The sequence below is a fragment of the Rhodnius prolixus genome, unplaced genomic scaffold (genome assembly GCF_049639745.1).
Source record: "Rhodnius prolixus isolate KJV_2025 unplaced genomic scaffold, Rpr scaffold_7, whole genome shotgun sequence".
In the NCBI taxonomy this organism is placed as follows: Eukaryota; Metazoa; Arthropoda; class Insecta; order Hemiptera; family Reduviidae; genus Rhodnius; species Rhodnius prolixus.
This window is the reverse complement of record NW_027411582.1, coordinates 2,322,250-2,344,200: the sequence shown is the minus strand read 5'-3', so window position 1 is coordinate 2,344,200 and position 21,951 is coordinate 2,322,250. Positions and strand designations below refer to the sequence as shown.

Below are 21,951 nucleotides of genomic sequence, written 5' to 3'. Positions count from 1 at the left end.
TCATATTTAATCGTTGTTTACCCAACCCATAAATCCAACTTGAAGCCGTGATACGTGATCCAGCGACCGAAGGAACGGAAGTGGTGGTAAATATGTAAAGAAGATGAATGTACGAGTATGTAAAGAGAGGTACTTAGAGTGGGGCCGGCCCCATCTTAAGATTTGAGAAACAATAGTGGCGCTGTATGTGGGCAGGGAGATATACTAAAGCCCAGCTTTACTCTCACCCCCCCACCCCATCAATCCCCTCTCAACCCCTTCAATATTCCACCAAAATATAAACCAACCACTCGCGTATTAACGCAATAACATATGACGTCAGAATGCTTGGAATAATCGTCTTCTCTTTTCCTAGAGATAATCGACTTGGAAGTTCCTTTTGTAAGTTTATTATTTCCTTCGCTTCCGATCTGTAAGTTTATTTCCGCCTATAGGTTGAACCAGCTTAGGTGATTCAGCATTGATTTATTGAAGTTCTATTGGTTTTCAAAGGGTTTTGAATTCGTGTAGAATTTTGTGTGATAAATTTTTATTTTCTAATCAACCAACTTAGTGAATTTATGATTCAGCATTGATTTATTGAAGTTCTATTGGTTTTCAAAGGGTTTTGAATTCGTGTAGAATTTTGTGTGATAAATTTTTATTTTCTAATCAACCAACTTAGTGAATTTATGATTCAGCATTGATTTATTGAAGTTCTATTGGTTTTCAAAGGGTTTTGAATTCGTGTAGAATTTTGTGTGATAAATTTTTATTTTCTAATCAACCAACTTAGTGAATTTATGATTCAGCATTGATTTATTGAAGTTCTATTGGTTTTCAAAGGGTTTTGAATTCGTGTAGAATTTTGTGTGATAAATTTTTATTTTCTAATCAACCAACTTAGTGAATTTATGATTCAGCATTGATTTATTGAAGTTCTATTGGTTTTCAAAGGGTTTTGAATTCGTGTAGAATTTTGTGTGATAAATTTTTATTTTCTAATCAACCAACTTAGTGAATTTATGATTCAGCATTGATTTATTGAAGTTCTATTGGTTTTCAAAGGGTTTTGAATTCGTGTAGAATTTTGTGTGATAAATTTTTATTTTCTAATCAACCAACTTAGTGAATTTATGATTCAGCATTGATTTATTGAAGTTCTATTGGTTTTCAAAGGGTTTTGAATTCGTGTAGAATTTTGTGTGATAAATTTTTATTTTCTAATAAGAATTTTTAATTTCTCTTACTACACCAATTAATCGAGATCGTTGCTAAATTTTCTATATCGATTTTTTTTTACACCGGATATGTCAATTCTATCATTCCTGGATTCCAAAAATTGTGGCCAGCTTAATGAAAAGTGAAAAAGAAATCTTAAGTTCAAAATTTTGATAACCATTGAAACACAACGATAACTTTTTGGACTAAGTTAGCGAACCGGAAATGCCATTTTGCCAAATAGCTCCTACGATTTTCTTTAGTTCTACAATTTTGTGGGGGGGGGCAATATTTTTCTTCAGAAAAATTTTATTTGGGGGGGCTGATTGGTCATTTTTTATAATTTTCCAATTCTGTGTGATTTGAGGAAAATTAGTTGTACGGGGGATTAGTTTACTTTTTTTGAAAATGGTACTTCTAAAGTGAAAATGTTTATTTATAAAGATGACTACTTTTCAGTAAAGATTGCTAGTTTCAAGAAAATTGAATTACGTAAGCTGCGGTAAGAAAAAGTTGTGTGAGTGTGCGTGCGAAATATTTTGATCTGGATTACGTCAGATTTAACAAGGATACTTCGGCAAGGAAGCGCCTTTAACGTTCACTATATTCCTGGTGATCCAAAAATAGCAGGAGTTCTTCCGAATCCAAGTTATCCCAAACTTGAAATCTTATTTAGAGCAATAAATCCTTAAATTAAATAGGATTATGGTAAAAAAAAAAAGGGAGAAATATTATCGTTAAAAATAATGGCTAACTAAAAATTAACTCTGCGCAAAAGAAGCAAAAAGCGTTTTGCAAACAGTATTATCCTGTTTTATGATTAAGAGTCGGGAAGACTTGTTGATTTTGCTGTGGGTTCTGCTAGTTAGTGGGTATAGCCCGGAGACTGTGGTTTATCCCGGAGACTGATTCTGTTAATCCTTCTTATTAGTGGGGTCGGTAATACCACTAACCCCTCCCCCCGCAGTACCGCGAGATCTCCTCGCAGCATCATTGCTCTGCAACCCCACTGGACCACCCTAAACGGCGGCGCATGTATATCTGCAGTGAAAAAAAATAAAGCTGGTTCATTAGCTCTTGTAGAGTATAGTCTGCGGACAGCATCCTTCACCCTGAATTTGATCTGGTCGTGTTGTTGAGAGAATATTTTAATGACGCAGTATTAAGTATCGCGTAATGCTTTTGATGGACTTCAGTTTCCTTCTGATGCCGACTTATTTAATGTACTTCCGTTGTTAATAACTTCTTTTCTATCGTCTTCCTTCTTATTATTTTACTGTCTCTTATCACGTGCCCGAGGAAGTAGTGCAATCATACATACAGAATACACGTTTAATCAGGTCCTCTGAGTTCGAAAAAGTGGAAGTCAACATTGGTTAACCGGAAGTCACTCGTTACAAGGTCAAATTGTTAGTTTTTTTTTTTTAAAGGATTTTCATCAAGACACCTTTGGTGAGATTTTTCTTCAAAAAAACTTTTTCAAAATTAAGCTTTTATTTCCCCCGGGAAATTCATTTAAGGGCGATTTTGGGAGAGGAAGTGGTTAGAAATCTCTCTTAAAGTGTCATTACTGTTAATTACATTATCATGTAATCTTGTATTGTATAAATAATAGTCAAATTTAGTACTAAATTTCCCAATTTTGAAGACGACAGTCGGCCTGCTGCAGGAAGTGCCCACTTTTTATTGGATAGATTTTTTTCAATATTTTTGTAACGGAAACGACTATATTAAAATTTTATTAAAACATCTTGCCACTTCTAAGGAAGGAAGTGTTTGGGGTAGATTTCCTGTGAAGTGCCATTTTTTTGAGCAATGTCCTATCTTCTTGTGAATTGTGAAGGAGGGTTAAATTTTTGTTACTTAATTTCCGGATTATAAGTAAATTCTTCGACCTAAGGTACGTTTTTAAGTAAAGTAAAAGTAAAGTAAAGTAATCGCCTATGTTTTCAGGCGCAGCTTAACGTCCAACTACCAATTAGATGTCGTGGACGAGGGCGATAGCTCATACTTTACTATAAACAATTTTTTCTAACAAATAAAAAGTAGTCATACGCTGGGATTCGATCCGGTGACCTCTCACATACGAAGCCACGTTCTTGACCACTAGACCAACACCCTCCCATAAAAGTACGTCTTTACTAAATTGATTCTTCACTTTTTGATATTTTGTAAAAAAAAAAAATGGCTCCTGGGATTTCCTTTAAACTTTGCATTTAAGCGTAAATTTATGTATTACTTATCTAGGAAAAAGAGGGATTCCTGGAGAGTTTATAGTTCAATGTAGTGTAGGATTTACAAACTTTGTCATGTTGGTAATGCAATAATTTAATATGGGTCAAAGGTTAAGAAATTAAAGAGAATTCGGTTTTGAGTGGAAGTAGTGTGGACTGGTCACTCCCAGATTTTTAGCAAATGGTTCTATTAGCATCCGTGTCTCAGAGGATCTGGTTGTACGGGAGACATTATTCATTGTGATTGGACGGCACAGGAATCAGAGACTATTAACGCACTCCTACATCCACCACCGCCTTCTTCTAGAGAGAGACAATCCAACGGAAACGTCCAAAACAAACCTTAATGGACTCACCAGGATCATACCCGGCCACATATTAAAAAACATGGCTGAATTAGCCATTCAGAACAGGTTGTGCGAGATCTTTCCTCGTCAGAACTGTTCCGCCCGGATGTCCGTCCCCTTTTTTTTCATCCTCTTGACTGATGAACTTCATGGTCGGGAAGGAGAATGTGGCCATCAGTGTTTGCATGTTGAGTACGTTACCACAAAAACCAACGAGTTTATTTTTGTTTTGTTTTTTTGAGATACAAGATATTCTAGGTCTCCCAAACCAATGGAACAATATATTGAGTTGATTAATGCAGTGTCAGCTTCTGACGTAATAAATTAATGTATTTTGTAAGATAAAACGGGAAAGGTTTATTTCCGGTAACGAACACGTTGTTTAAAAAAAAAAATTCCTCTCTTGGTGTCAAAACTCAATTATTTCGTTAGTAAATCTGATATATGACCCCTTCCGGGGTCTTGCAAGTGGGAGAAAAGTGTAAGACAGAAAAACTGATTTATTAAACTTCCTGTACTGTTTTGGCGGTACGATATCCTAAACTGGAGACAGAGGGTACCAAGCAGACCAACAGGATAGTCTGAGTGCTTTCCAGCAACCGGATACGGAACTGTGCGTTTTAAGTCTCGAATTTAAGTACCTTAAACTCGCCTCTATCTGAGGCTAAGCTTAGCTAGCTTAAACTTGCTCTAACTTCTTTTCTTTATTAAACTACCACTTCCGGTAGACTTTGTTTTTTCCTATCCCGCGACAGAGGCGTTAAGCCATTTTTTTGTCTGGCAATCCTCAATATTTTTCATATGGAGTAGCCATGCCCTGTAATGTCGGGCACTCGTCCAAATGCTTAAAAATCATTACGCCGTTATTGCACAGTGGGCAAAATCGGGGAGTCCCTAATACCTATTTTGTGGGAGGGGTGCTTGCAGGTAATCGTGTGCCTCGGAATAGTTCCACGGAAGAGCACGATAGACTCTTTTCTTGGAAGGACGGCAGGTATTCTGTCCTCTACTTGGCTTTCCAGCGGCCATGCTCCTGTATTCCGCGTGTAATTTCCCCTTTATGTGGTGGTCGGGCTGATCACAAGTGACTTCCCTGTTTCGCAAGGTTATCGGCTCCTGCTAGCTCCCTGGTAATCCACAATGTGTGCCGGAATCCGCTGGAAAGACAGGTGCTTCCCTTCTGTAGTAGTATTAGTAGTAAAGTAAAGTAATCGCCTATTTTTTCCCAAAATCAACTACCAATTAGGTGTCGTGGACGGAGGCGACTAGCAAACATACTTTACTATAAATTTCTTTTATTAAACATTAAATAAAATCCAAGACCTAGAGATAGGGAATCGAACCCACTAAACCAACAATACATCTTAGCTTTGCGGGTCTAGCCTATAACCGCCTAACATACTTTACTATAAATTTCTCATATTAACCATTAAATAAAATCCAAGACCTAGGACTAGGGGAATCGAACCCACTAACCAACAATACACCTTAGCTTTGCGGGTCTAGCCTATTACCGCCTAACATATTTTACTGTAAATTCCTCGAATTAACCATTAAATAAAATCCAAGACTTAGAGATAGGGAATCAAACCCACTAAACCAACAATATATCTTAGCTTTGCGGGTCTCGCCTCTAACCGTGGCGCCTAAGCTTCTCTTCTGTAAGTACGTTTTCAACCATTTCCTGGTACGCTCTTACATCTGCGGAAATTCCATTCTGAACTCCCGTTACAGCTATTAACGCTGCTTGGGAGACACTGAGATGTACTTCTTGTAGACTGATTACGTTTAAATTTCAAATAGTTCATCTTAGTTTGCTAAATATCATCTTGACTGATTAATTTTTTTACTTTCTCTTACACAATTGTAAGAGAAAGTATTGAGATCAACCGGAAATGCACGTAAAGTAACGCCAAAGTCCAAAGAAATGTTAAAATTCATTCAGAAAAAATGATACTTCCGGTAATGGGCTTTTGATCGCTAAATTCAGACTTATGAAATAAAAAAAAAAAATACTGTATCAACTTCCTGTGTCTTTCCCGAGCTATTAAGTACCGTGCTTAGTTCTAAAGAAGTAATTCAAGTCTGGTGTACACTTTATTTGTTATATCACACTTTACGATTAAGTTCTAACTTAATATTTTTAAAGGTAAGTAAGTGGTTCTGGAACAAAACTATTTTTAGTAAAATGTATTATTGTATAAAGTAAAATTAGATTTAGGTAGCGGTCGGGAAAATTGTGTGTACACTAAAATAGATAACCCAGGCGGCAGTATCCAGCACTGCTAGATATGACCATTTCCTTCCGGTCACTTCCACCCCTACCCCTGGGTTGGTTATGGGTATCCCGCTGAAAGTGTAGCCCCAGGCGCAGAGTGAACGAACCCCCGTCAGTTCAGTCTTGCTCACTCTGTTGGTTTAGGTATAGAGAACTTCTACCGGAAACCGATAAGAGGATCCACCCACCCCCTCTACTCGTCCACCCTGCACACATACACCCGCGTCCTTTCTCCCATTCTTGCACAGACCGGGGTGAGCATTATCATTGTAGTTGAAAGCTTTTCCAGACAGGGGAAAGACTGTTCCCTTTTTAATGGGGGAAAAAAGAGGGGAATATAGGCTGGTGTTTTCTGTCTATATATAGATATTTCATCCCTACTAGGGGGAGACCATGAACTGTGATGGAAGTCCATTCCAGCAGGACTTAGTACCATTCCTTGCTTCATCCTGCTCTCTCTCTCTCTCCCCTCTCTAGATATGCTGGAGCAAAAGGAGAGCCATATAGAGTCCCTAATATTCCTGAATTCTTCTTATACATCGTACTTCTCCTAGGGCTTTCCTCCATTATGACATTCTTTGTATATAACATTCATGATAGTACAATATTGAGGTAAGTCTTCTAGTAGAAGTGCGCACGCGCTAAACACTCACCTACTCTTTTACGAGACCCCCCCTTGGTACTAAGTATAATGTAGAAGGTCTTGTTACCTCTATTACTTATGACGTAATAGCTTCTTTCGCACTCTACCTCTTCATAACATAAGTGACGTTATTAAATACTTTCCCTCAAATTACTTACTTCATGTTGAATTTAAAAAAAAAATTAATAAAATTTTATAAAACAAGAATTTAATTTATAAAATTATCTGGGTAAAATTAAAATTTTAATATTTTTAATATTTTAATATTGTTGGTTTAATGGGTCCGATCCTCCGTGTCTAGGCCTTGGATTTTATTTAATGGTTAATATGAGGTATTTATAGTAAAGTATGTTTGGAGGTTATAGGCTAGAACCGCAATGCTAAGATGTATTGTTGGTTTTGTGGGTTCGATTCTCCTGATCTAGATCTTGGATTTTATTTAATGGTTATATGAGGTATTTATAGTAAAGTATGTTTGGAGGTTATAGGCTAGACCCGCATTGCTAAGATGTATTGTTGGTTTTGTGGGTTCGATTCTCCTGATCTAGATCTTGGATTTTATTTAATGGTTAATATGAGAAATTTATAGTAAAGTATGTTAGGCGGTTATAGGCTAGACCCGCAAAGCTAAGATGTATTGTTGGTTAAGTGGGTTCGATTCTCCTGATCTAGATCTTGGATTTTATTTAATGGTTAATATGAGAAATTTATAGTAAAGTATGTTAGGCGGTTATAGGCTAGACCCGCAAAGCTAAGATGTATTGTTGGTTTAGTGGGTTCGATTCTCCTGGTCAAGGCCTTGGATTTTATTTAATGGTTAATATGAGAAATTTATAGTAAAGTATGTTAGGCGGTTATAGGCTAGACCCGCAAAGCTAAGATGTATAGTTGGTTTAGTGGGTTCGATTCTCCTGGTCAAGGCCTTGGATTTTATTTAATGGTTAATATGAGAAATTTATAGTAAAGTATGTTAGGCGGTTATAGGCTAGACCCGCAATGCTAAGATGTATTGTTGGTTAAGTGGGTTCGATTCTCCTGGTCAAGACCTTGGATTTTATTTAATGGTTAATATGAGAAATTTATAGTAAAGTATGTTTGGAGGTTATAGGCTAGACCCGCATTGCTAAGATGTATTGTTGGTTTTGTGGGTTCGATTCTCCTGATCTAGATCTTGGATTTTATTTAATGGTTAATATGAGGTATTTATAGTAAAGTATGTTTGGAGGTTATAGGCTAGACCCGCATTGCTAAGATGTATTGTTGGTTTTGTGGGTTCGATTCTCCTGATCTAGATCTTGGATTTTATTTAATGGTTAATATGAGAAATTTATAGTAAAGTATGTTAGGCGGTTATAGGCTAGACCCGCAAAGCTAAGATGTATTGTTGGTTTAGTGGGTTCGATTCTCCTGGTCAAGGCCTTGGATTTTATTTAATGGTTAATATGAGAAATTTATAGTAAAGTATGTTAGGCGGTTATAGGCTAGACCCGCAAAGCTAAGATGTATAGTTGGTTTAGTGGGTTCGATTCTCCTGGTCAAGGCCTTGGATTTTATTTAATGGTTAATATGAGAAATTTATAGTAAAGTATGTTAGGCGGTTATAGGCTAGACCCGCAATGCTAAGATGTATTGTTGGTTAAGTGGGTTCGATTCTCCTGGTCAAGACCTTGGATTTTATTTAATGGTTAATATGAGAAATTTATAGTAAAGTATGTTTGGAGGTTATAGGCTAGACCCGCATTGCTAAGATGTATTGTTGGTTTTGTGGGTTCGATTCTCCTGATCTAGATCTTGGATTTTATTTAATGGTTAATATGAGGTATTTATAGTAAAGTATGTTTGGAGGTTATAGGCTAGACCCGCATTGCTAAGATGTATTGTTGGTTTTGTGGGTTCGATTCTCCTGATCTAGATCTTGGATTTTATTTAATGGTTAATATGAGAAATTTATAGTAAAGTATGTTAGGCGGTTATAGGCTAGACCCGCAAAGCTAAGATGTATTGTTGGTTAAGTGGGTTCGATTCTCCTGGTCAAGGCCTTGGATTTTATTTAATGATTAATATGAGAAATTTATAGTAAAGTATGTTAGGCGGTTATAGACTAGATCCGCAATGCTAAGATGTATTGTTGGTTTAGTGGGTTCGATTCTCTATCTCTAAGTCTTGGATTTTATTTAATGGCTTGTGAAAGGCTTTTTCACAATATTTGTAGGCAGTTTTTAGATTCTTGTTAATGTGGACAAAAACAAGTGTTAGGCCTTCTAACTTTTCCTCAATTGTATTTTTAGAATTAATTCTAAATTTCAAAGAAATTTAATTATAAATAATAAAGGAATTGTGTGAGTTAGTAAACAGCTGATTTGTTATTTATTATTTTTTTAATCGATAGATTGCTACGTAGCAACTATTAAATGGAGCGTATTGTGAGAGAGACACAATTAAAACCATTTGGCAACCCTGATTCTATTCCTGTAATGAATGATTCTCAAATTGATTTAATTTGATAGTGTTTTTTAATTAATTTTGGTTTTTTTTTTCAATTAAAAATCAATCCAAACCTAATTATATTATAATAAACACGCAGCATGGCGGCGAAATGTTAAAACAACTCTTTAATTAATGTAATTTTCTGTAGAGGGCATACTTGAGTGCTTACAGTTCCGGTTGAGTGGAAATGTACGTGACAATATTAGAGAATGATTTTCTTTTAACAAAATAATAATAATTATTTTCATGAAAAGTTTAAAATGTTACCAGCCACAGAATGGGGTTAAAAAATCTAGATTTGAATAGTCACGGGAATTTGTTTACTTCCGTTTCTCTTTGTAATTGTGCAGATTTTGCAAGTATTTCACCGGAATTGATTGTTTTATGCTCTTCTGAGGCAGAATTTTTTTTTTTTTTTTTTTACAAAATGCTCAGCGTATTTATGTTTGTCTGAATGTCTGGATTCAGCGTAAATGTGAAAAAATCACCGTCCTAGAAATAAGTTCCTATTGGATTGTTGTTCATTCTTTTTGGTGACTGATTCATAGTTCCAATAGGATAAAAAAATAACTGCCATTTCAGTCGAGTAAAATTTATTTTGCTGAAATATAACCATACAGAGATTTTGCTCAGCCTAGGAGCCATTTTTCCAGGAAGTGGAAGTATCCATTGAATTTAAAGGGGTACTTCCGGTAAAGGAATTTTAGTCGAGTTAGATGGTAACCACATATTTGACCCCCTCACTTAACATACCCCCACAAAAAGACCCCCGCGTCCTTCATAGGAAAATAGGACTTCAATGGAAATCTACCCCCCTTCTATCAGAAGTTTCCGGATGTTGATTTTAAGTTGTAGATTTAGTAACTCTATATGAAATCTAAATGCAATCTTAGGATCGGTTTTTTTTTTAAACTAAAACTGAAAAATTAATCTAATAAATTGCTATTTCCGGTTTACGTATTTGACTAAAACACCGTGTTGTGGCCTCTTCTACTAACATCTAAGCGAAATATCCAATAGGGAAGTAAAATTTATTTTGCCGAGCTTTCGACCTAGGGACTAGGTCATCTTCAAGGCTAGTTTACTAAGTAATATTTTTACATTCCAAGGTTGGTGTGTCTTCTATCTTCTGAGTGTCTTCTGTGTCCATGAAATTTTTATTGGATATTTCGCTTAGATGTTAGTAGAAGAGGCCACAACACGGAGTTTTAGTCAAATACGTAAACCGGAAATAGCAATTTATTAGAATAATTTTTCAGTTTTAGTTTAAAAAAAAAACCGTTCCTAAGATTGCATTTAGATTTCATATAGAGTTACTAAATCTACAACTTAAAATCAACATCCGGAAACTTCTGATAGAAGGGGGGTAGATTTCCATTGAAGTCCTATTTTCCTATGAAGGACGCGGGGGTCTTTTTGTGGGGGTATGTTAAGTGAGGGGGTCAAATATGTGGTTACCATCTCATTCGACGAAAATTCCTTTACCGGAAGTACCCCTTTAAATTCAATGGATACTTCCACTTCCTGGAAAAATGGCGCCTAGGCTGAGCAAAATCTCTGTATGGTTATATTTCAGTGTAATGTACAGTTTTACAAACCATAATGTTGCTGAGAATTAATATTGAGGGTCTAATATTCGAGTTTGCGGAGAATATTAATGGGTTCGAAGCTTAAGAATGGCAGTAACAGGAGTCGTGCGAGTGGTCACTTGCAGATTATTTCACGAGCAACATGACCATAGAGTTTTACCATTTACCTGGCCATTCCCATGGAAACAAACTGCTGTTTTCTCTTCCCCCCCCCCCACTTATTACAGGTAACAGCAGGCAGTTGAACATTTTTTGAACAATGTGTTACTTTTGGCGTAGACTTGCCTCTCCCTTCTCCGTCCCACCCAACACTAACTCTATACTCTCCAGAAAATAAAGTGAGTTCCCTAAAACTGTTGTATCAACACACCGGAAACAACACCCCCTGGTCTTCCGTTCTATTTATACAGACCTCCACCCCTCCTTCCAACGAACCTGTCATCCTCAATATTGTCTCTGCATCGTATTTTTATTTACCTTACTATATTTCCTCGCACAAATGGCTGATCGTTCTGTTTATTGCTGATCATCTGATTGGTAATTTGGGAGAGAGGCGTGGTCTTTATGTCTAAGACCATTAGAGCTTTGATTGGTAATTGTATTTATTTTGTAAATCAAGAAAAATCTTCTTTTGGGAAATATGAGTACACACTATATTACCGCCATTCCCATAGTATACGTACAAAAAATAGTAACAGAACTATAACTATGTCGATTTAATAATATATCAAGAATTTTGTTGGGCTGTTTATCGAGACAATGGCAAAAAATAAATAAATAAATAATATTTTGCGAACAAATCCCTTAATTGATACGTCCAAGCAGAATTTCGCTACCAATCAGTACTCTAAGGGAAGCGATTAAATCAGTGATTACCATGTATTAGAATCCAATGCAGAGATCATGGGTTCGAATCCAGGCCCTTCGATTTTTTTTTTTTTTAATTATTTCTGAGAGCTTCTTGCTGCTCACTTTACAGTGATGTTCAGTGTTATCTGTAACAAATGAACACAGTCCAGATGTTGGCAGTGCACTGGAAAAAAAAACTCCGGAAGTGCAATGTTGAGGCACATTAAATTTACCCCCCACAAACCAAAAAAAAATCACAGAATATCACATTTCCGGTCAAGAGAAATGTTTTCACCAGATTCTCTCCCCCTCCTCCTCACTTCCTGATCCTCTCTTAAAATTACCGTATTATAAATTCTATTGCGTATTAAAAGAATTTAGAAAACACGTTCGTAATTTAATGATCAAGTGTAGGAGTTATACAATATGAGGTGTGGCTATTAAATTTTTAAAAATTTATTGTAATGCCCATTAAAAAAAAGGGAGCTCCTTGGAAGGAAAAACTACGTTCAGGGAGATATTCCAGGCCTGGTGGGGGGAGGAGCGTACAGTGAAAGGAGAATACTGAGGCGGAAGATGAACTGGATGAAGGAAGTTAAAGTTACATGATTAGATATTTGTCTGTTCGTTCACTTTGCAGATTCACTACTTCCTGTGTCTCTTCTAGCGGAAATAGTGAAGCTGTTTCAAAATTAACTGTTTTAAAAGGAATATACGAGGTGTGGTTATTAAATAACGAGACTGATGCTGCTACAGAAGAACTATGCATGCGCCAAATCCTAACGACCGACAGCTGTGCAGCGTAAAGCCTTCTCTTTCGATTATGCAGCGTCTCACGTGTTTGTAGAGAAATCTGTGTCTGACCGGAACCGTTTATTTGTGTAAGAGGTGTTAGTTTTAGTTTTGCCGAAAACATGGATACTACACATGTAGTAGAGCAACGAATTGTCGTGAAATTTCACATCAAAACTTGGGTAAAACCGCCTACTGAAACTTGATCTTTTATTAAAAGAAGTTTATGGCGGTGAATGTTGTATCAACGTGCGCGAGTTTTTGAGTGGTTCAAGCGATTCCAAGATGGCCGAGAAGACGTCGGAGATGATGACCTACCCGGGTCGCCCTTCCACGTCTAAAACGGATGAAAATATCGATTATACGAGGGTCGTTTGAAAAGTCCGTGCAAAAATAAAAACTACTTAATTTTTTGGGGTAAACCTTTTTTATTTTTCAACATAGTCTCCTTTTAGGCTTATACACTTCGTCCAACGCTGCTCCAGTTTGTTGATCCCTTCCGAATAATAGGATTTGTCCAAGTCTGAAAAATAGCCATTCGTTTCTGCAATCACATCCTCGTTTGAATAAAATCTTTATCCCGCCAGCCATTTCTTCATATTGGGGAACAAATAGTAGTCCGAGGGAGCCAAGTCTGGAGAACAGGGGGGATGTGAAACGAGTTGGAACCCTATTTCCATTAATTTTGCGACCACAACTGCTGAGGTGTGAGCTGGTGCGTTGTCGTGATGGAAAAGGACTTTTTTGTGGGCCAATCGTGGGCGTTTTTCTTGCAGCTCGGTTTTCAAACGGTCCAATAACGATGAATAATATGCACCTGTAATAGTTTTACCCTTTTCCAGATAGTCGATGAGGATTATTCCTTGCGAATCCCAAAAGACAGTCGCCATAATCTTTCCGGCCGAAGGAACGGTCTTCGCCTTTTTTGGCGCAGATTCCCCCTTGGTAACCCATTGTTTAGATTGTTCTTTGGTCTCAGGAGTGTAGTGATGTATCCATGTTTCATCCACAGTGACGAAACGACGCTTAAAGTCCTGCGGATTCTTCTGGAACAGCTGCAAACCGTCCTTGCAACACTTCACACGATTTCCTTTCTGGTCAAGCGTGAGCAATCGCGGCACCCATCTTGCGGATAGCTTTGTCATGTCCAAATGTTGATGCAAAATATTATGTACCCGTTCATTCGAGATGCCCACAGCACTAGCAATCTCACGCACCTTCACTCTTCTGTCATCCATCACCATATCATGGATTTTATCAATGATTTCTGGAGTAGTAACCTCAACAGGGCGTCCAAAACGTTCAGTGTCATTTGTGCCCATATGGCCACTCCGAAAATTTTGAAACCACTTATAAACTGTTCTAATCGAAGGTGCAGAGTCACCATAATGTTTATCAATCTTCTCTTTAGTCTCCTGAGGCGTTTTGCCTTTCATAAAGTAGTGTTTAATCAACACACGAAATTCTTTTTCGTCCATTTTTTGAAAATCACTCGACTTCCTCAATTCAAACGAATGCCAAACACAAAGAAATAGACCGATCTGGCTGAAACTTGGTGTGTGTTCTTCCAAGAGATGCTACTAACTAAATATAACCTCGATAAGCGCCAGTGGTGCTATCTCTCTGACTTTGCACGGACTTTTCAAACGACCCTCGTAATTGAATCAACATTACTACCGCGAGGTGCTTGCTCAACTCTGGTGAAAGAGTAAGGAAAAAACGACCCGATTGGTGGAAGAACAAGTCACGCGGGTTCTCCATCAAGACAACCAGCGCCGGCTTACACTGCATTGTCTGTCGCAAGACGTTTCTAGCCAAGTACAACATCCCAGTTTATAAGGCCATCCTCCTTATTCGCCTGACCTGGCCGCCCCATGTGACTTTAGATCTGTTCCCCCAAAGTCAAATCTGCATCAAAAGGAACACGATTTCAGTCCTCCGTTGAAGCTGTGAAAGAAAAAGCGGCACGCGTCATGCAGGGCTCACAGAATAAGACTTCCAGCACTGTTTCTGAACAATGGTAAATTCGCATGGAGCGTTGTAGGGATAGGGGAGGGGTGTATATTGAAGGTGATAATAACTAAATATGTATAATATTTAAAATAAAATGTTTTATAGCAATAGTCTCGTTAGTTAATAGCCAACACCTCGAACATTACACGTGTAACCGTTTGCTTATAATTGAATCAGAGAATATGGTGCCAGCCAGCGGTTGGACGAAGTTTTATCTTAGATAACTATACCGGCAACAGAATAATAACAAACTTCTCTAGAACCAGAGAAAATAGTTGTCCTCCATATTTTCCCATAAAATTTTCTATTTGAAAACTGTAAACAAAAGGTTTTCAACTGAATAGAATAGAGATTTAAAACAATGTTTACACTTAGTTTGTGAACTTGTTGGCAGGGCAACTTGTTATCTCTAACGAGTTCAGTTTTCGCTCGTTCTGCTAATTTGTTTCTATTTTGGGAGACTCACAAATGATTGTTAAGGATAAATTTTGCCACGTGAAAGGTAAACGTTTCTCCGTCTAGGTAAAGTTCCGTCGTTCTTGAGTGATCAGCAAGATCCAAGTCGTTGTCTAATCTATTGTGCCCCCCTTGGGCTGGGTGAGATCCTGCAACAGTCCCCAGTTACGGTACTGCACGTGTTGTGTCACTGCGGGGAGCTTAGTCTGGGGCTAAGGATGTCACTTCTCGTGGAGGAAAAACCAAGGCCTGAGGAGCTTTACCTGTGGAGTCGCTCTCCTGAATTAGGAGTCTAATGAAAAGGACGGGTCTGGAGGGCGAGCTCTAGAGTCTAGGGGGAGCCACAATAGATCCTTGGGGTCTATTCTAACAGTCCCCCGAGGAATGAACCTACCCATTCTGGTACTCTAAGGATATACTCTCCGCATAACAGTTCAGCTTTTGATGTCTTTGAATAACAGAAATAAGTTTTACTTCATTTTAACTACACTTATTGCTGTTTACCATAGATCTTAAGATTAGGATTCTAGTAGGGCGGCCCTTAAGGATCTATTGTGGCTCCCACTATAGCTCGCCCTCCAGACCTGTTCAGACTCTTAATCCTGGAGAGCGACAGGCCTTCGTTTTTCCTGTCCCGAGAAATAACATCCTTAGCCAGGACAGCCCCTCACACTGACCCAACACGTGCAGTGCCGTTTCCTTCTCTACCTCCTGACAGAACCTAACAGAAGGCTATCATCCGCTAGGACCTGTGTTTTCTGAGCCTGTAGTGGGGCCAGTTAATAGGCCTACAATTATCCTTATCTCCCCACGCGGGCCTTGACGGATTAATTCTACAATCAGAGCTTGGTGGATAAGCCCGTTATGAACTCCTTCGCCTGTAACATAGATCTTAAGAAGTGGTGGATTCACAGAATAGGCCACGATACACTGAGTGTACTATTGCTTTAGCCAATTCGCAGAGATCGGCAGGAAAGTCGACTGATTCCTTGGAGCCTGCTCTCCCCCAAGAGCTTTCTGGCAGTGGCCAGTTAATAGTCCTACAATTATCCACGCGGGCCTTGGTGGATTAATTCTGCAGTCAGCCTTGGCGGATAAGCCCGTTATGAACTCCTTCGCCTGTACCATAGATCTTAAGAAGTGGTGGATTCACAGAATAGGCCCCTCGAAACACTGTGAACTATTGATTTAGTCAATTCGCAGAGATCGGCAGGAAAGTCTCAACAGGCGCCCTGGAGCCTGCTCTCCTCCAAGAGCTTTCTGGCAATTCCCTTGTTAACACAGGGTTACCTTATTTTGGTTCGTTATCAGCTGTTGACAAATAATTAACTATAGTCAACCATTTTTTTGTGTTGTAATGATTTAAGGCGCGTCAGCATCCTAAGGATATTGGCGCCCGGAGCTTCTTGTTTTTCAGTGCACTGCCGGCCTCCGGACAGTGTTCTCTCGTTACAGACAACACTGTCCAACTCACCCAACAGTGAGCTACAAGAAGCTCCTAGGTAGAGAGAAAATCTAAGGGCCAGCAGCTGGATTCGAACCCGGGATCTTTGCGTGGGAATCCAATACGCTAACCGCATAGCTTAATCCCTTCCTTTTCCACCTGTTCATGGTAAATTATTCAATAAAATTAAGTTTTTTTACAACTTATTTTGTAGACGAACATTTGAAATCGGTCAAATAGGCTAAACTTTCAGCTGAACTATGGGCCGCAGCTGTTTGTTGCTTTCAGTAACTCACTTTAATATTCATGACCAAAACTTGTCCATATAAGGAAATATCATCCTGGTTGCATATTAATTTGCCCATATTCGGCTAAATCTCGCCATGTGGGCCCCCCTCCTTAGATTCCACTCCAAATGGATTTTCTCCCCCAAATCAAATTAACATAATCCATATACATGATTCTCTTTTAAAGCAAATTAACTTAGCGGAAGGGAAGTTGTGTGCAGCTAACTCGACGGCGGAAGTCTCTTTCTCTCTCTCTCTCTCTCTCTCTCTCTCTCTCTCTATCTCTCTCTTTTAGAGGAAATGCTCGCAGACAAACAGTCACGCACGAATTTCTCATACCGCTTTTATGATCTCTTTTAAGCCTAGGAAATTACGGAAAATTCACGAGAATGCCAGTCTGTAAAATGATAGTTCCGGTTTGATGATGCTTCCGGTTTGATGATACTTCCGGTTTGATGGTACTTCCTGTTTGATGGTACTTCTAGTTTGATGATACCTCCTGTTTGAAGACACTTCCGGTTTGATGATACTTTTGGTTTAATGATACTTCCGGTTTGATGATACTTCCGTTTTAATGATAATTCCTGTTTGATGACACTTCCGGTTTGATGATACTTCTGGTTTAATGATACTTCCGGTTTGATGATAATTCCTGTTTTATGACGCTTCCGGTTTAATGATAATTCCGGTTTGATACTTCCGGTTTAATGACACTTCCGGTTTGATGATAATTCCTGTTTGATGACACTTCCGGTTTGATGATACTTCCGGTTTGATGATAATTCCTGTTTTATGACGCTTCCGGTTTAATGATACTTCCGGTTTGATACTTCCGGTTTGATGACACTTCCGGTTTGATAATAATTCCTGTTTGATAACACTTCCGGTTTGATGATACTTCCGGTTTGATAATTTCTGTTTGATGACACTTCCGGTTTTATGACACTTCCGGTTTTATGACACTTCCGGTTTGATGATATTTTCCGACTGGGAGTTCATAAATATGTTTTCATTATTTCTCATTTATTTTCATTTATTTTATCTTTTACTATATTTATTTTTCACAACTGCAGTATAATTCTGCAACAAGTGATGCTGATACAACATGATACATAAGAATAGATAACATGAACAGCATGAGGGAAGAATTCACCCATTTTGGTGAAACTCCCCAAAGTGGTACAGTTCTTAACTACTGCGCACTGGCACTTACTTCATTTAGAAGATCGCGCGAGGCCAACTGCGCTTCAACCGCTTGGGAGGATTTCCTGGTAGAGTAGTAAGCTGGGGATACTAATGGATTGGGATGTGAGGTGATTGAAGCGTAGAGTTTAATGTCACGGGATCTTGCAGCTTTTGAAACATTAGGGGAACAAGGAGATCTCCGGTGCAAGGAAGAGTTAGGGACATAGTAAGATTTCGACGGAGTGTTTTCGACTGGAAGGATTAGATTCTTGTAGATATTGGAAGCTTTGGCTGAACTCTCTAAGTTCCATTCCCGTAAGTCCAGGACTCCTTAATTTAGATGACCACAATAGTTGTTGATTGCTCTCCTGTTCTGGTGGGTGGATATCCAAATTTTCGAAACTGAGATTTTTTTCTTTCACGTTTCAAGGTTATTTTATTTCAAAAAATTTAGGGAAGTGATTATCTAATGAGTGGTTATTGTACTGGATCTCCCCTCACGTGAAAATCACAGGTTTGAATCTAGCTCCTGGTCCTTAGATTTTCTATTTCTAGGAGCTTCTTTCAGTTCACTGTCCGTTTATGGACGATGTTGTCTGTGACGACAATTCACTGACAAAAAAAAAGCTCTAGGAGCTCAATTATCAAAGATATTAAAGTTTTAGTTTTCAATTTTTTAACTAACAGCCATATTGCCACTTAACATTTAAAATGGCCGCTCAATACGGAAACATTACCATAATCTTCTTTTACCTACTTTTTCAATGAAATGAAACAATTATCCAAATTTTCCGCTTACCCTTACATTACTAGTACGGAAAACAAGACATTAAGTTGTGAAAATTTCCGATTTTAGGTCTCTTTATGAAGAAAATTTTTTATTGCATAATCTAAAACTACATCAAATACCTATGGGGGAAAAATTAGTAAAAAAAATTAATATTGTATTTTACTTAGAAATTATTAACTATAAAGAATTGGCCAATCCCAGTGAAGAATGGAAGTGTGAAAAGTAGGCTGGATGAAGAGCCAATCAGAAGCGCAAACTAGCCACGCCTACACCGTGAACGTCACACCACGCCCCTGTAGTAAAATGGCGGTTCTGTTTTCCTTTTTTTTTTCTTTTTAACAATTCTCTACTTTCTTTGTACTTTTTTCAAACATTTATTATTATTTTAAATATTCTTAAAGACATTTCATTCTTATCTATCATCACATTAATAAAAAAAAATATATCGATTTTTTTGTGATTTCACTGGAAACAATTTTTCGATTCCATTTGTTTGAAAAAATGTACTTTTCTTAAAAAAAAGTTGAAGGTATCCATTGTTCTTCCAAAAATCAAAGAAATTTCAAAGCTGATATTTAGCTCAGTTAAATAATATGTATTCATCACATTACAGCCTCCATTATACATTTATAAATTCTCGGTACCATCTGGGAAAATAGTTTTCTCTTTGTTGGAAAATGAAAAGTTAACCAGTACGATGATAAAAATTTATAATCCGCCATTGTGGAAAATTTATTTGTTTTCCCTAAAATGTTGAATACAAGAGGATATAGCTGTCAAGAGGTTTAATGTTCATGCAGGTCAGAAGTGTGACCCGGGTTCCGAGTTTCCGGTTGTGTGTGTTTGTGGAGCTTAATGCTAAAGTAGATGATAAGCCCTTCGTGCTTACAGGCGTTCACAACTTTCCTAGTAAATACCTCTGATTTAGATTTATATCATAAAACGTTTTAATTTTCCTGCTATTTGTATGTAAAATAATGCGTCCATTATTTTACTAAATTTTAGGAGAATGAAGTTCAGTTTACTCTCACTAGTGATTGTGAGAAGTCTTTTATTGGTCTACTGCTAAGTACACGCTTTATTAGTTAGGTTTTCAATTTATTTTCTTCCCATTATTTATCGGTGACTTAGGAAAAAGAGGTGCAATCGCTCAAGTTGCACTTAAGGACAGGTGCTGCAAGCTTCTATTCATTCATTTACAAGTGAAATTTTCCTGAAAGTTGCACTTAAGGACAGGTGCTGCAAGCTTCTCTTCATTCATTTACAAGTGAGATTTTCCTGAAAGTTGCACTTAAGGACAGGTGCTGCAAGCTTCTCACAAGTGACGAGCAGTTATTACAAATTCCAAGTTTATGAGTTGTTTATGTGAGCAACCGACCGCACGGTCTTATTTTATTATTATTTCAATTGATTTTATTCTTTTGCAGAAGTAAAGTTGCCACTGCATTGCTGAACAAACATCTGCAAATCAACGGCATCGCCGCTGGCATGGAAGTGGGCGCTGCGGAACAGCTGAGGCCTTTGGCGACCACGAGCAAGATGAAACGTGAACGGAAAGCTGCCAGAACTTTGGGCATCATCATGTCCGCATTTTTGGCCTGTTGGCTTCCATTCTTTTTATGGTATGTAGTAGAAGTTGATTGTTGATTGACCATATTGTCTATTGTGATTGTACAAATGGGGCTGCAGTAATCATAATTCTGAATAACCATCATAAACTTTTTCTGGCCTCCATCAGCTGAGAGAATAACCATTTCTAAGTCTTCTCCATTTAAAGATAATTTTTCACACTTGGGAGGGTTCTACGAAGGGTATACATACACCTTACAACTTTGATAACCAGCCACGCTCACCGGAAACTGAGGAGGAGTCCGCGGCTTGGTATAACCACTGCTGCCTAAACACAACTCTACTCTACAAGGTTCTTTTGCTTACTTCATAGTCGGCTTCTTTGAAACCATAGAGATCATATTTCACAAAATAGACTTTCCTCGCTAACTCCTGGTAAATTAAGCAAGCTTTCTGGGAAGAAAATCACTCAATTTTTTGGGGCACCACTGGAGAAAGGAGGTGGATAGATTTCCTAGGAAATGCCTTTTTTCTGGACATGTCTCTCCGTGCAATGTAGAAGGGAATAATATGCCGAGTTTAAAGGAAATTCCTAAAACGAAAGTCGCACTTCACACAATGTACGAAACTATTACTAATAGATAATTAAATATGGCTCCAGTTTTCCGGAACTGGAAGGAAAATTTGCGCACTAGTATTTTATGAAAAAGTAGTTATAGAAAAAGCTGTATTTACGAGGTGTGGCTATTAAATAACCGAGACTATTGCTGTAAAACATTTTATTTTAAATTTATACATATTTAGTTATTATCACCTTCAATATACACCCCTCCCCTATCACTACAACGCTCCATGAGAATTTACCATCGTTCAGAAACAGTGCTGGAAGTCTTTTTCTGTCTGAGCTCCTGCATGACGCGTGCCGCTTTTTCTTTCACAGCTTCAACGGAGGACTGAAATCGTGATCCTTTTAATGCAGATTTGTCTTTGGGGAACAGATCTAAAGTCACATGGAGCTAGGTCAGGCGAATAAGGCGGATGGCCTAAAACTGGGATGTTCTAATTGGCTAGAAACGTCTTGCGACAGACAATGCAGTGTGAGCCGGCGCTGGTTGTCTTGATGGAGAACCCATGATGACTTGTTCTTCCACAAATCGGGCAGTTTTTTTCCTTACTCTTTCACCAGAGTTGAGCAAGCACCTCACGCGGTAGTAATGTTGATTAATTATAATTGATATTTTCATCCGTTTTGGACGTGGAAGGGCGACCCGGGCGGTCATCAGGCTCCGACGTCTTCTCCCGGCCATCTTGGAAACGCTTGAACCACTCAAAAACTTGTGCGCACGTTGATACAACATTCATCACCATAAACTTCTATTAATAAAAGATAAGTTTCAGTAGCGGTTTTACCAAGTTTTGATGTAAAAATTTCACGACAATTCGTTGCTCTACTACATGTGTAGTATCATGTTTTCCAGCAAAACTAAAACTAACACCTCTTACACAAACGACGGTGCAGGTCAGACACAGATTTCTCTACAAACACGTGAGATGCTGCACAATCGAAAGAGAAGGCTTTACTCTTGCACAGCTGTTAGGTCGTTAAGATTTGGTGCATGCATAGTTTTTCTTTCTGTAGCAGCATCAGTCTCAGTTATTTAATAGCCACACCTCGTATACCAGGATTTTTCTATTCTTTTTCTATTACGTGGGCGTAATTTTCCTACTGTCAGGAAAATTCCCGAAGATAGATTGCCTTAATCAGTACGAGAAGTTTGGCCGTGAAAA

General features: G+C 38.1%; 1 protein-coding gene across 1 annotated transcript in view; it reads left to right on the top strand.

Moving 5' to 3' along the window:
• Nucleotides 1–21,951, top strand: part of Octbeta1R (Octopamine beta1 receptor) — a 210,872-nt gene that overhangs the window by 184,363 nt on the left and 4,558 nt on the right. The window contains exon 3 of the mRNA XM_074113431.1: nucleotides 20,022–20,216. Coding sequence (XP_073969532.1) covers nucleotides 20,022–20,216 — 195 coding nt within the window. The remainder of the gene's footprint in view (nucleotides 1–20,021; nucleotides 20,217–21,951) is intronic.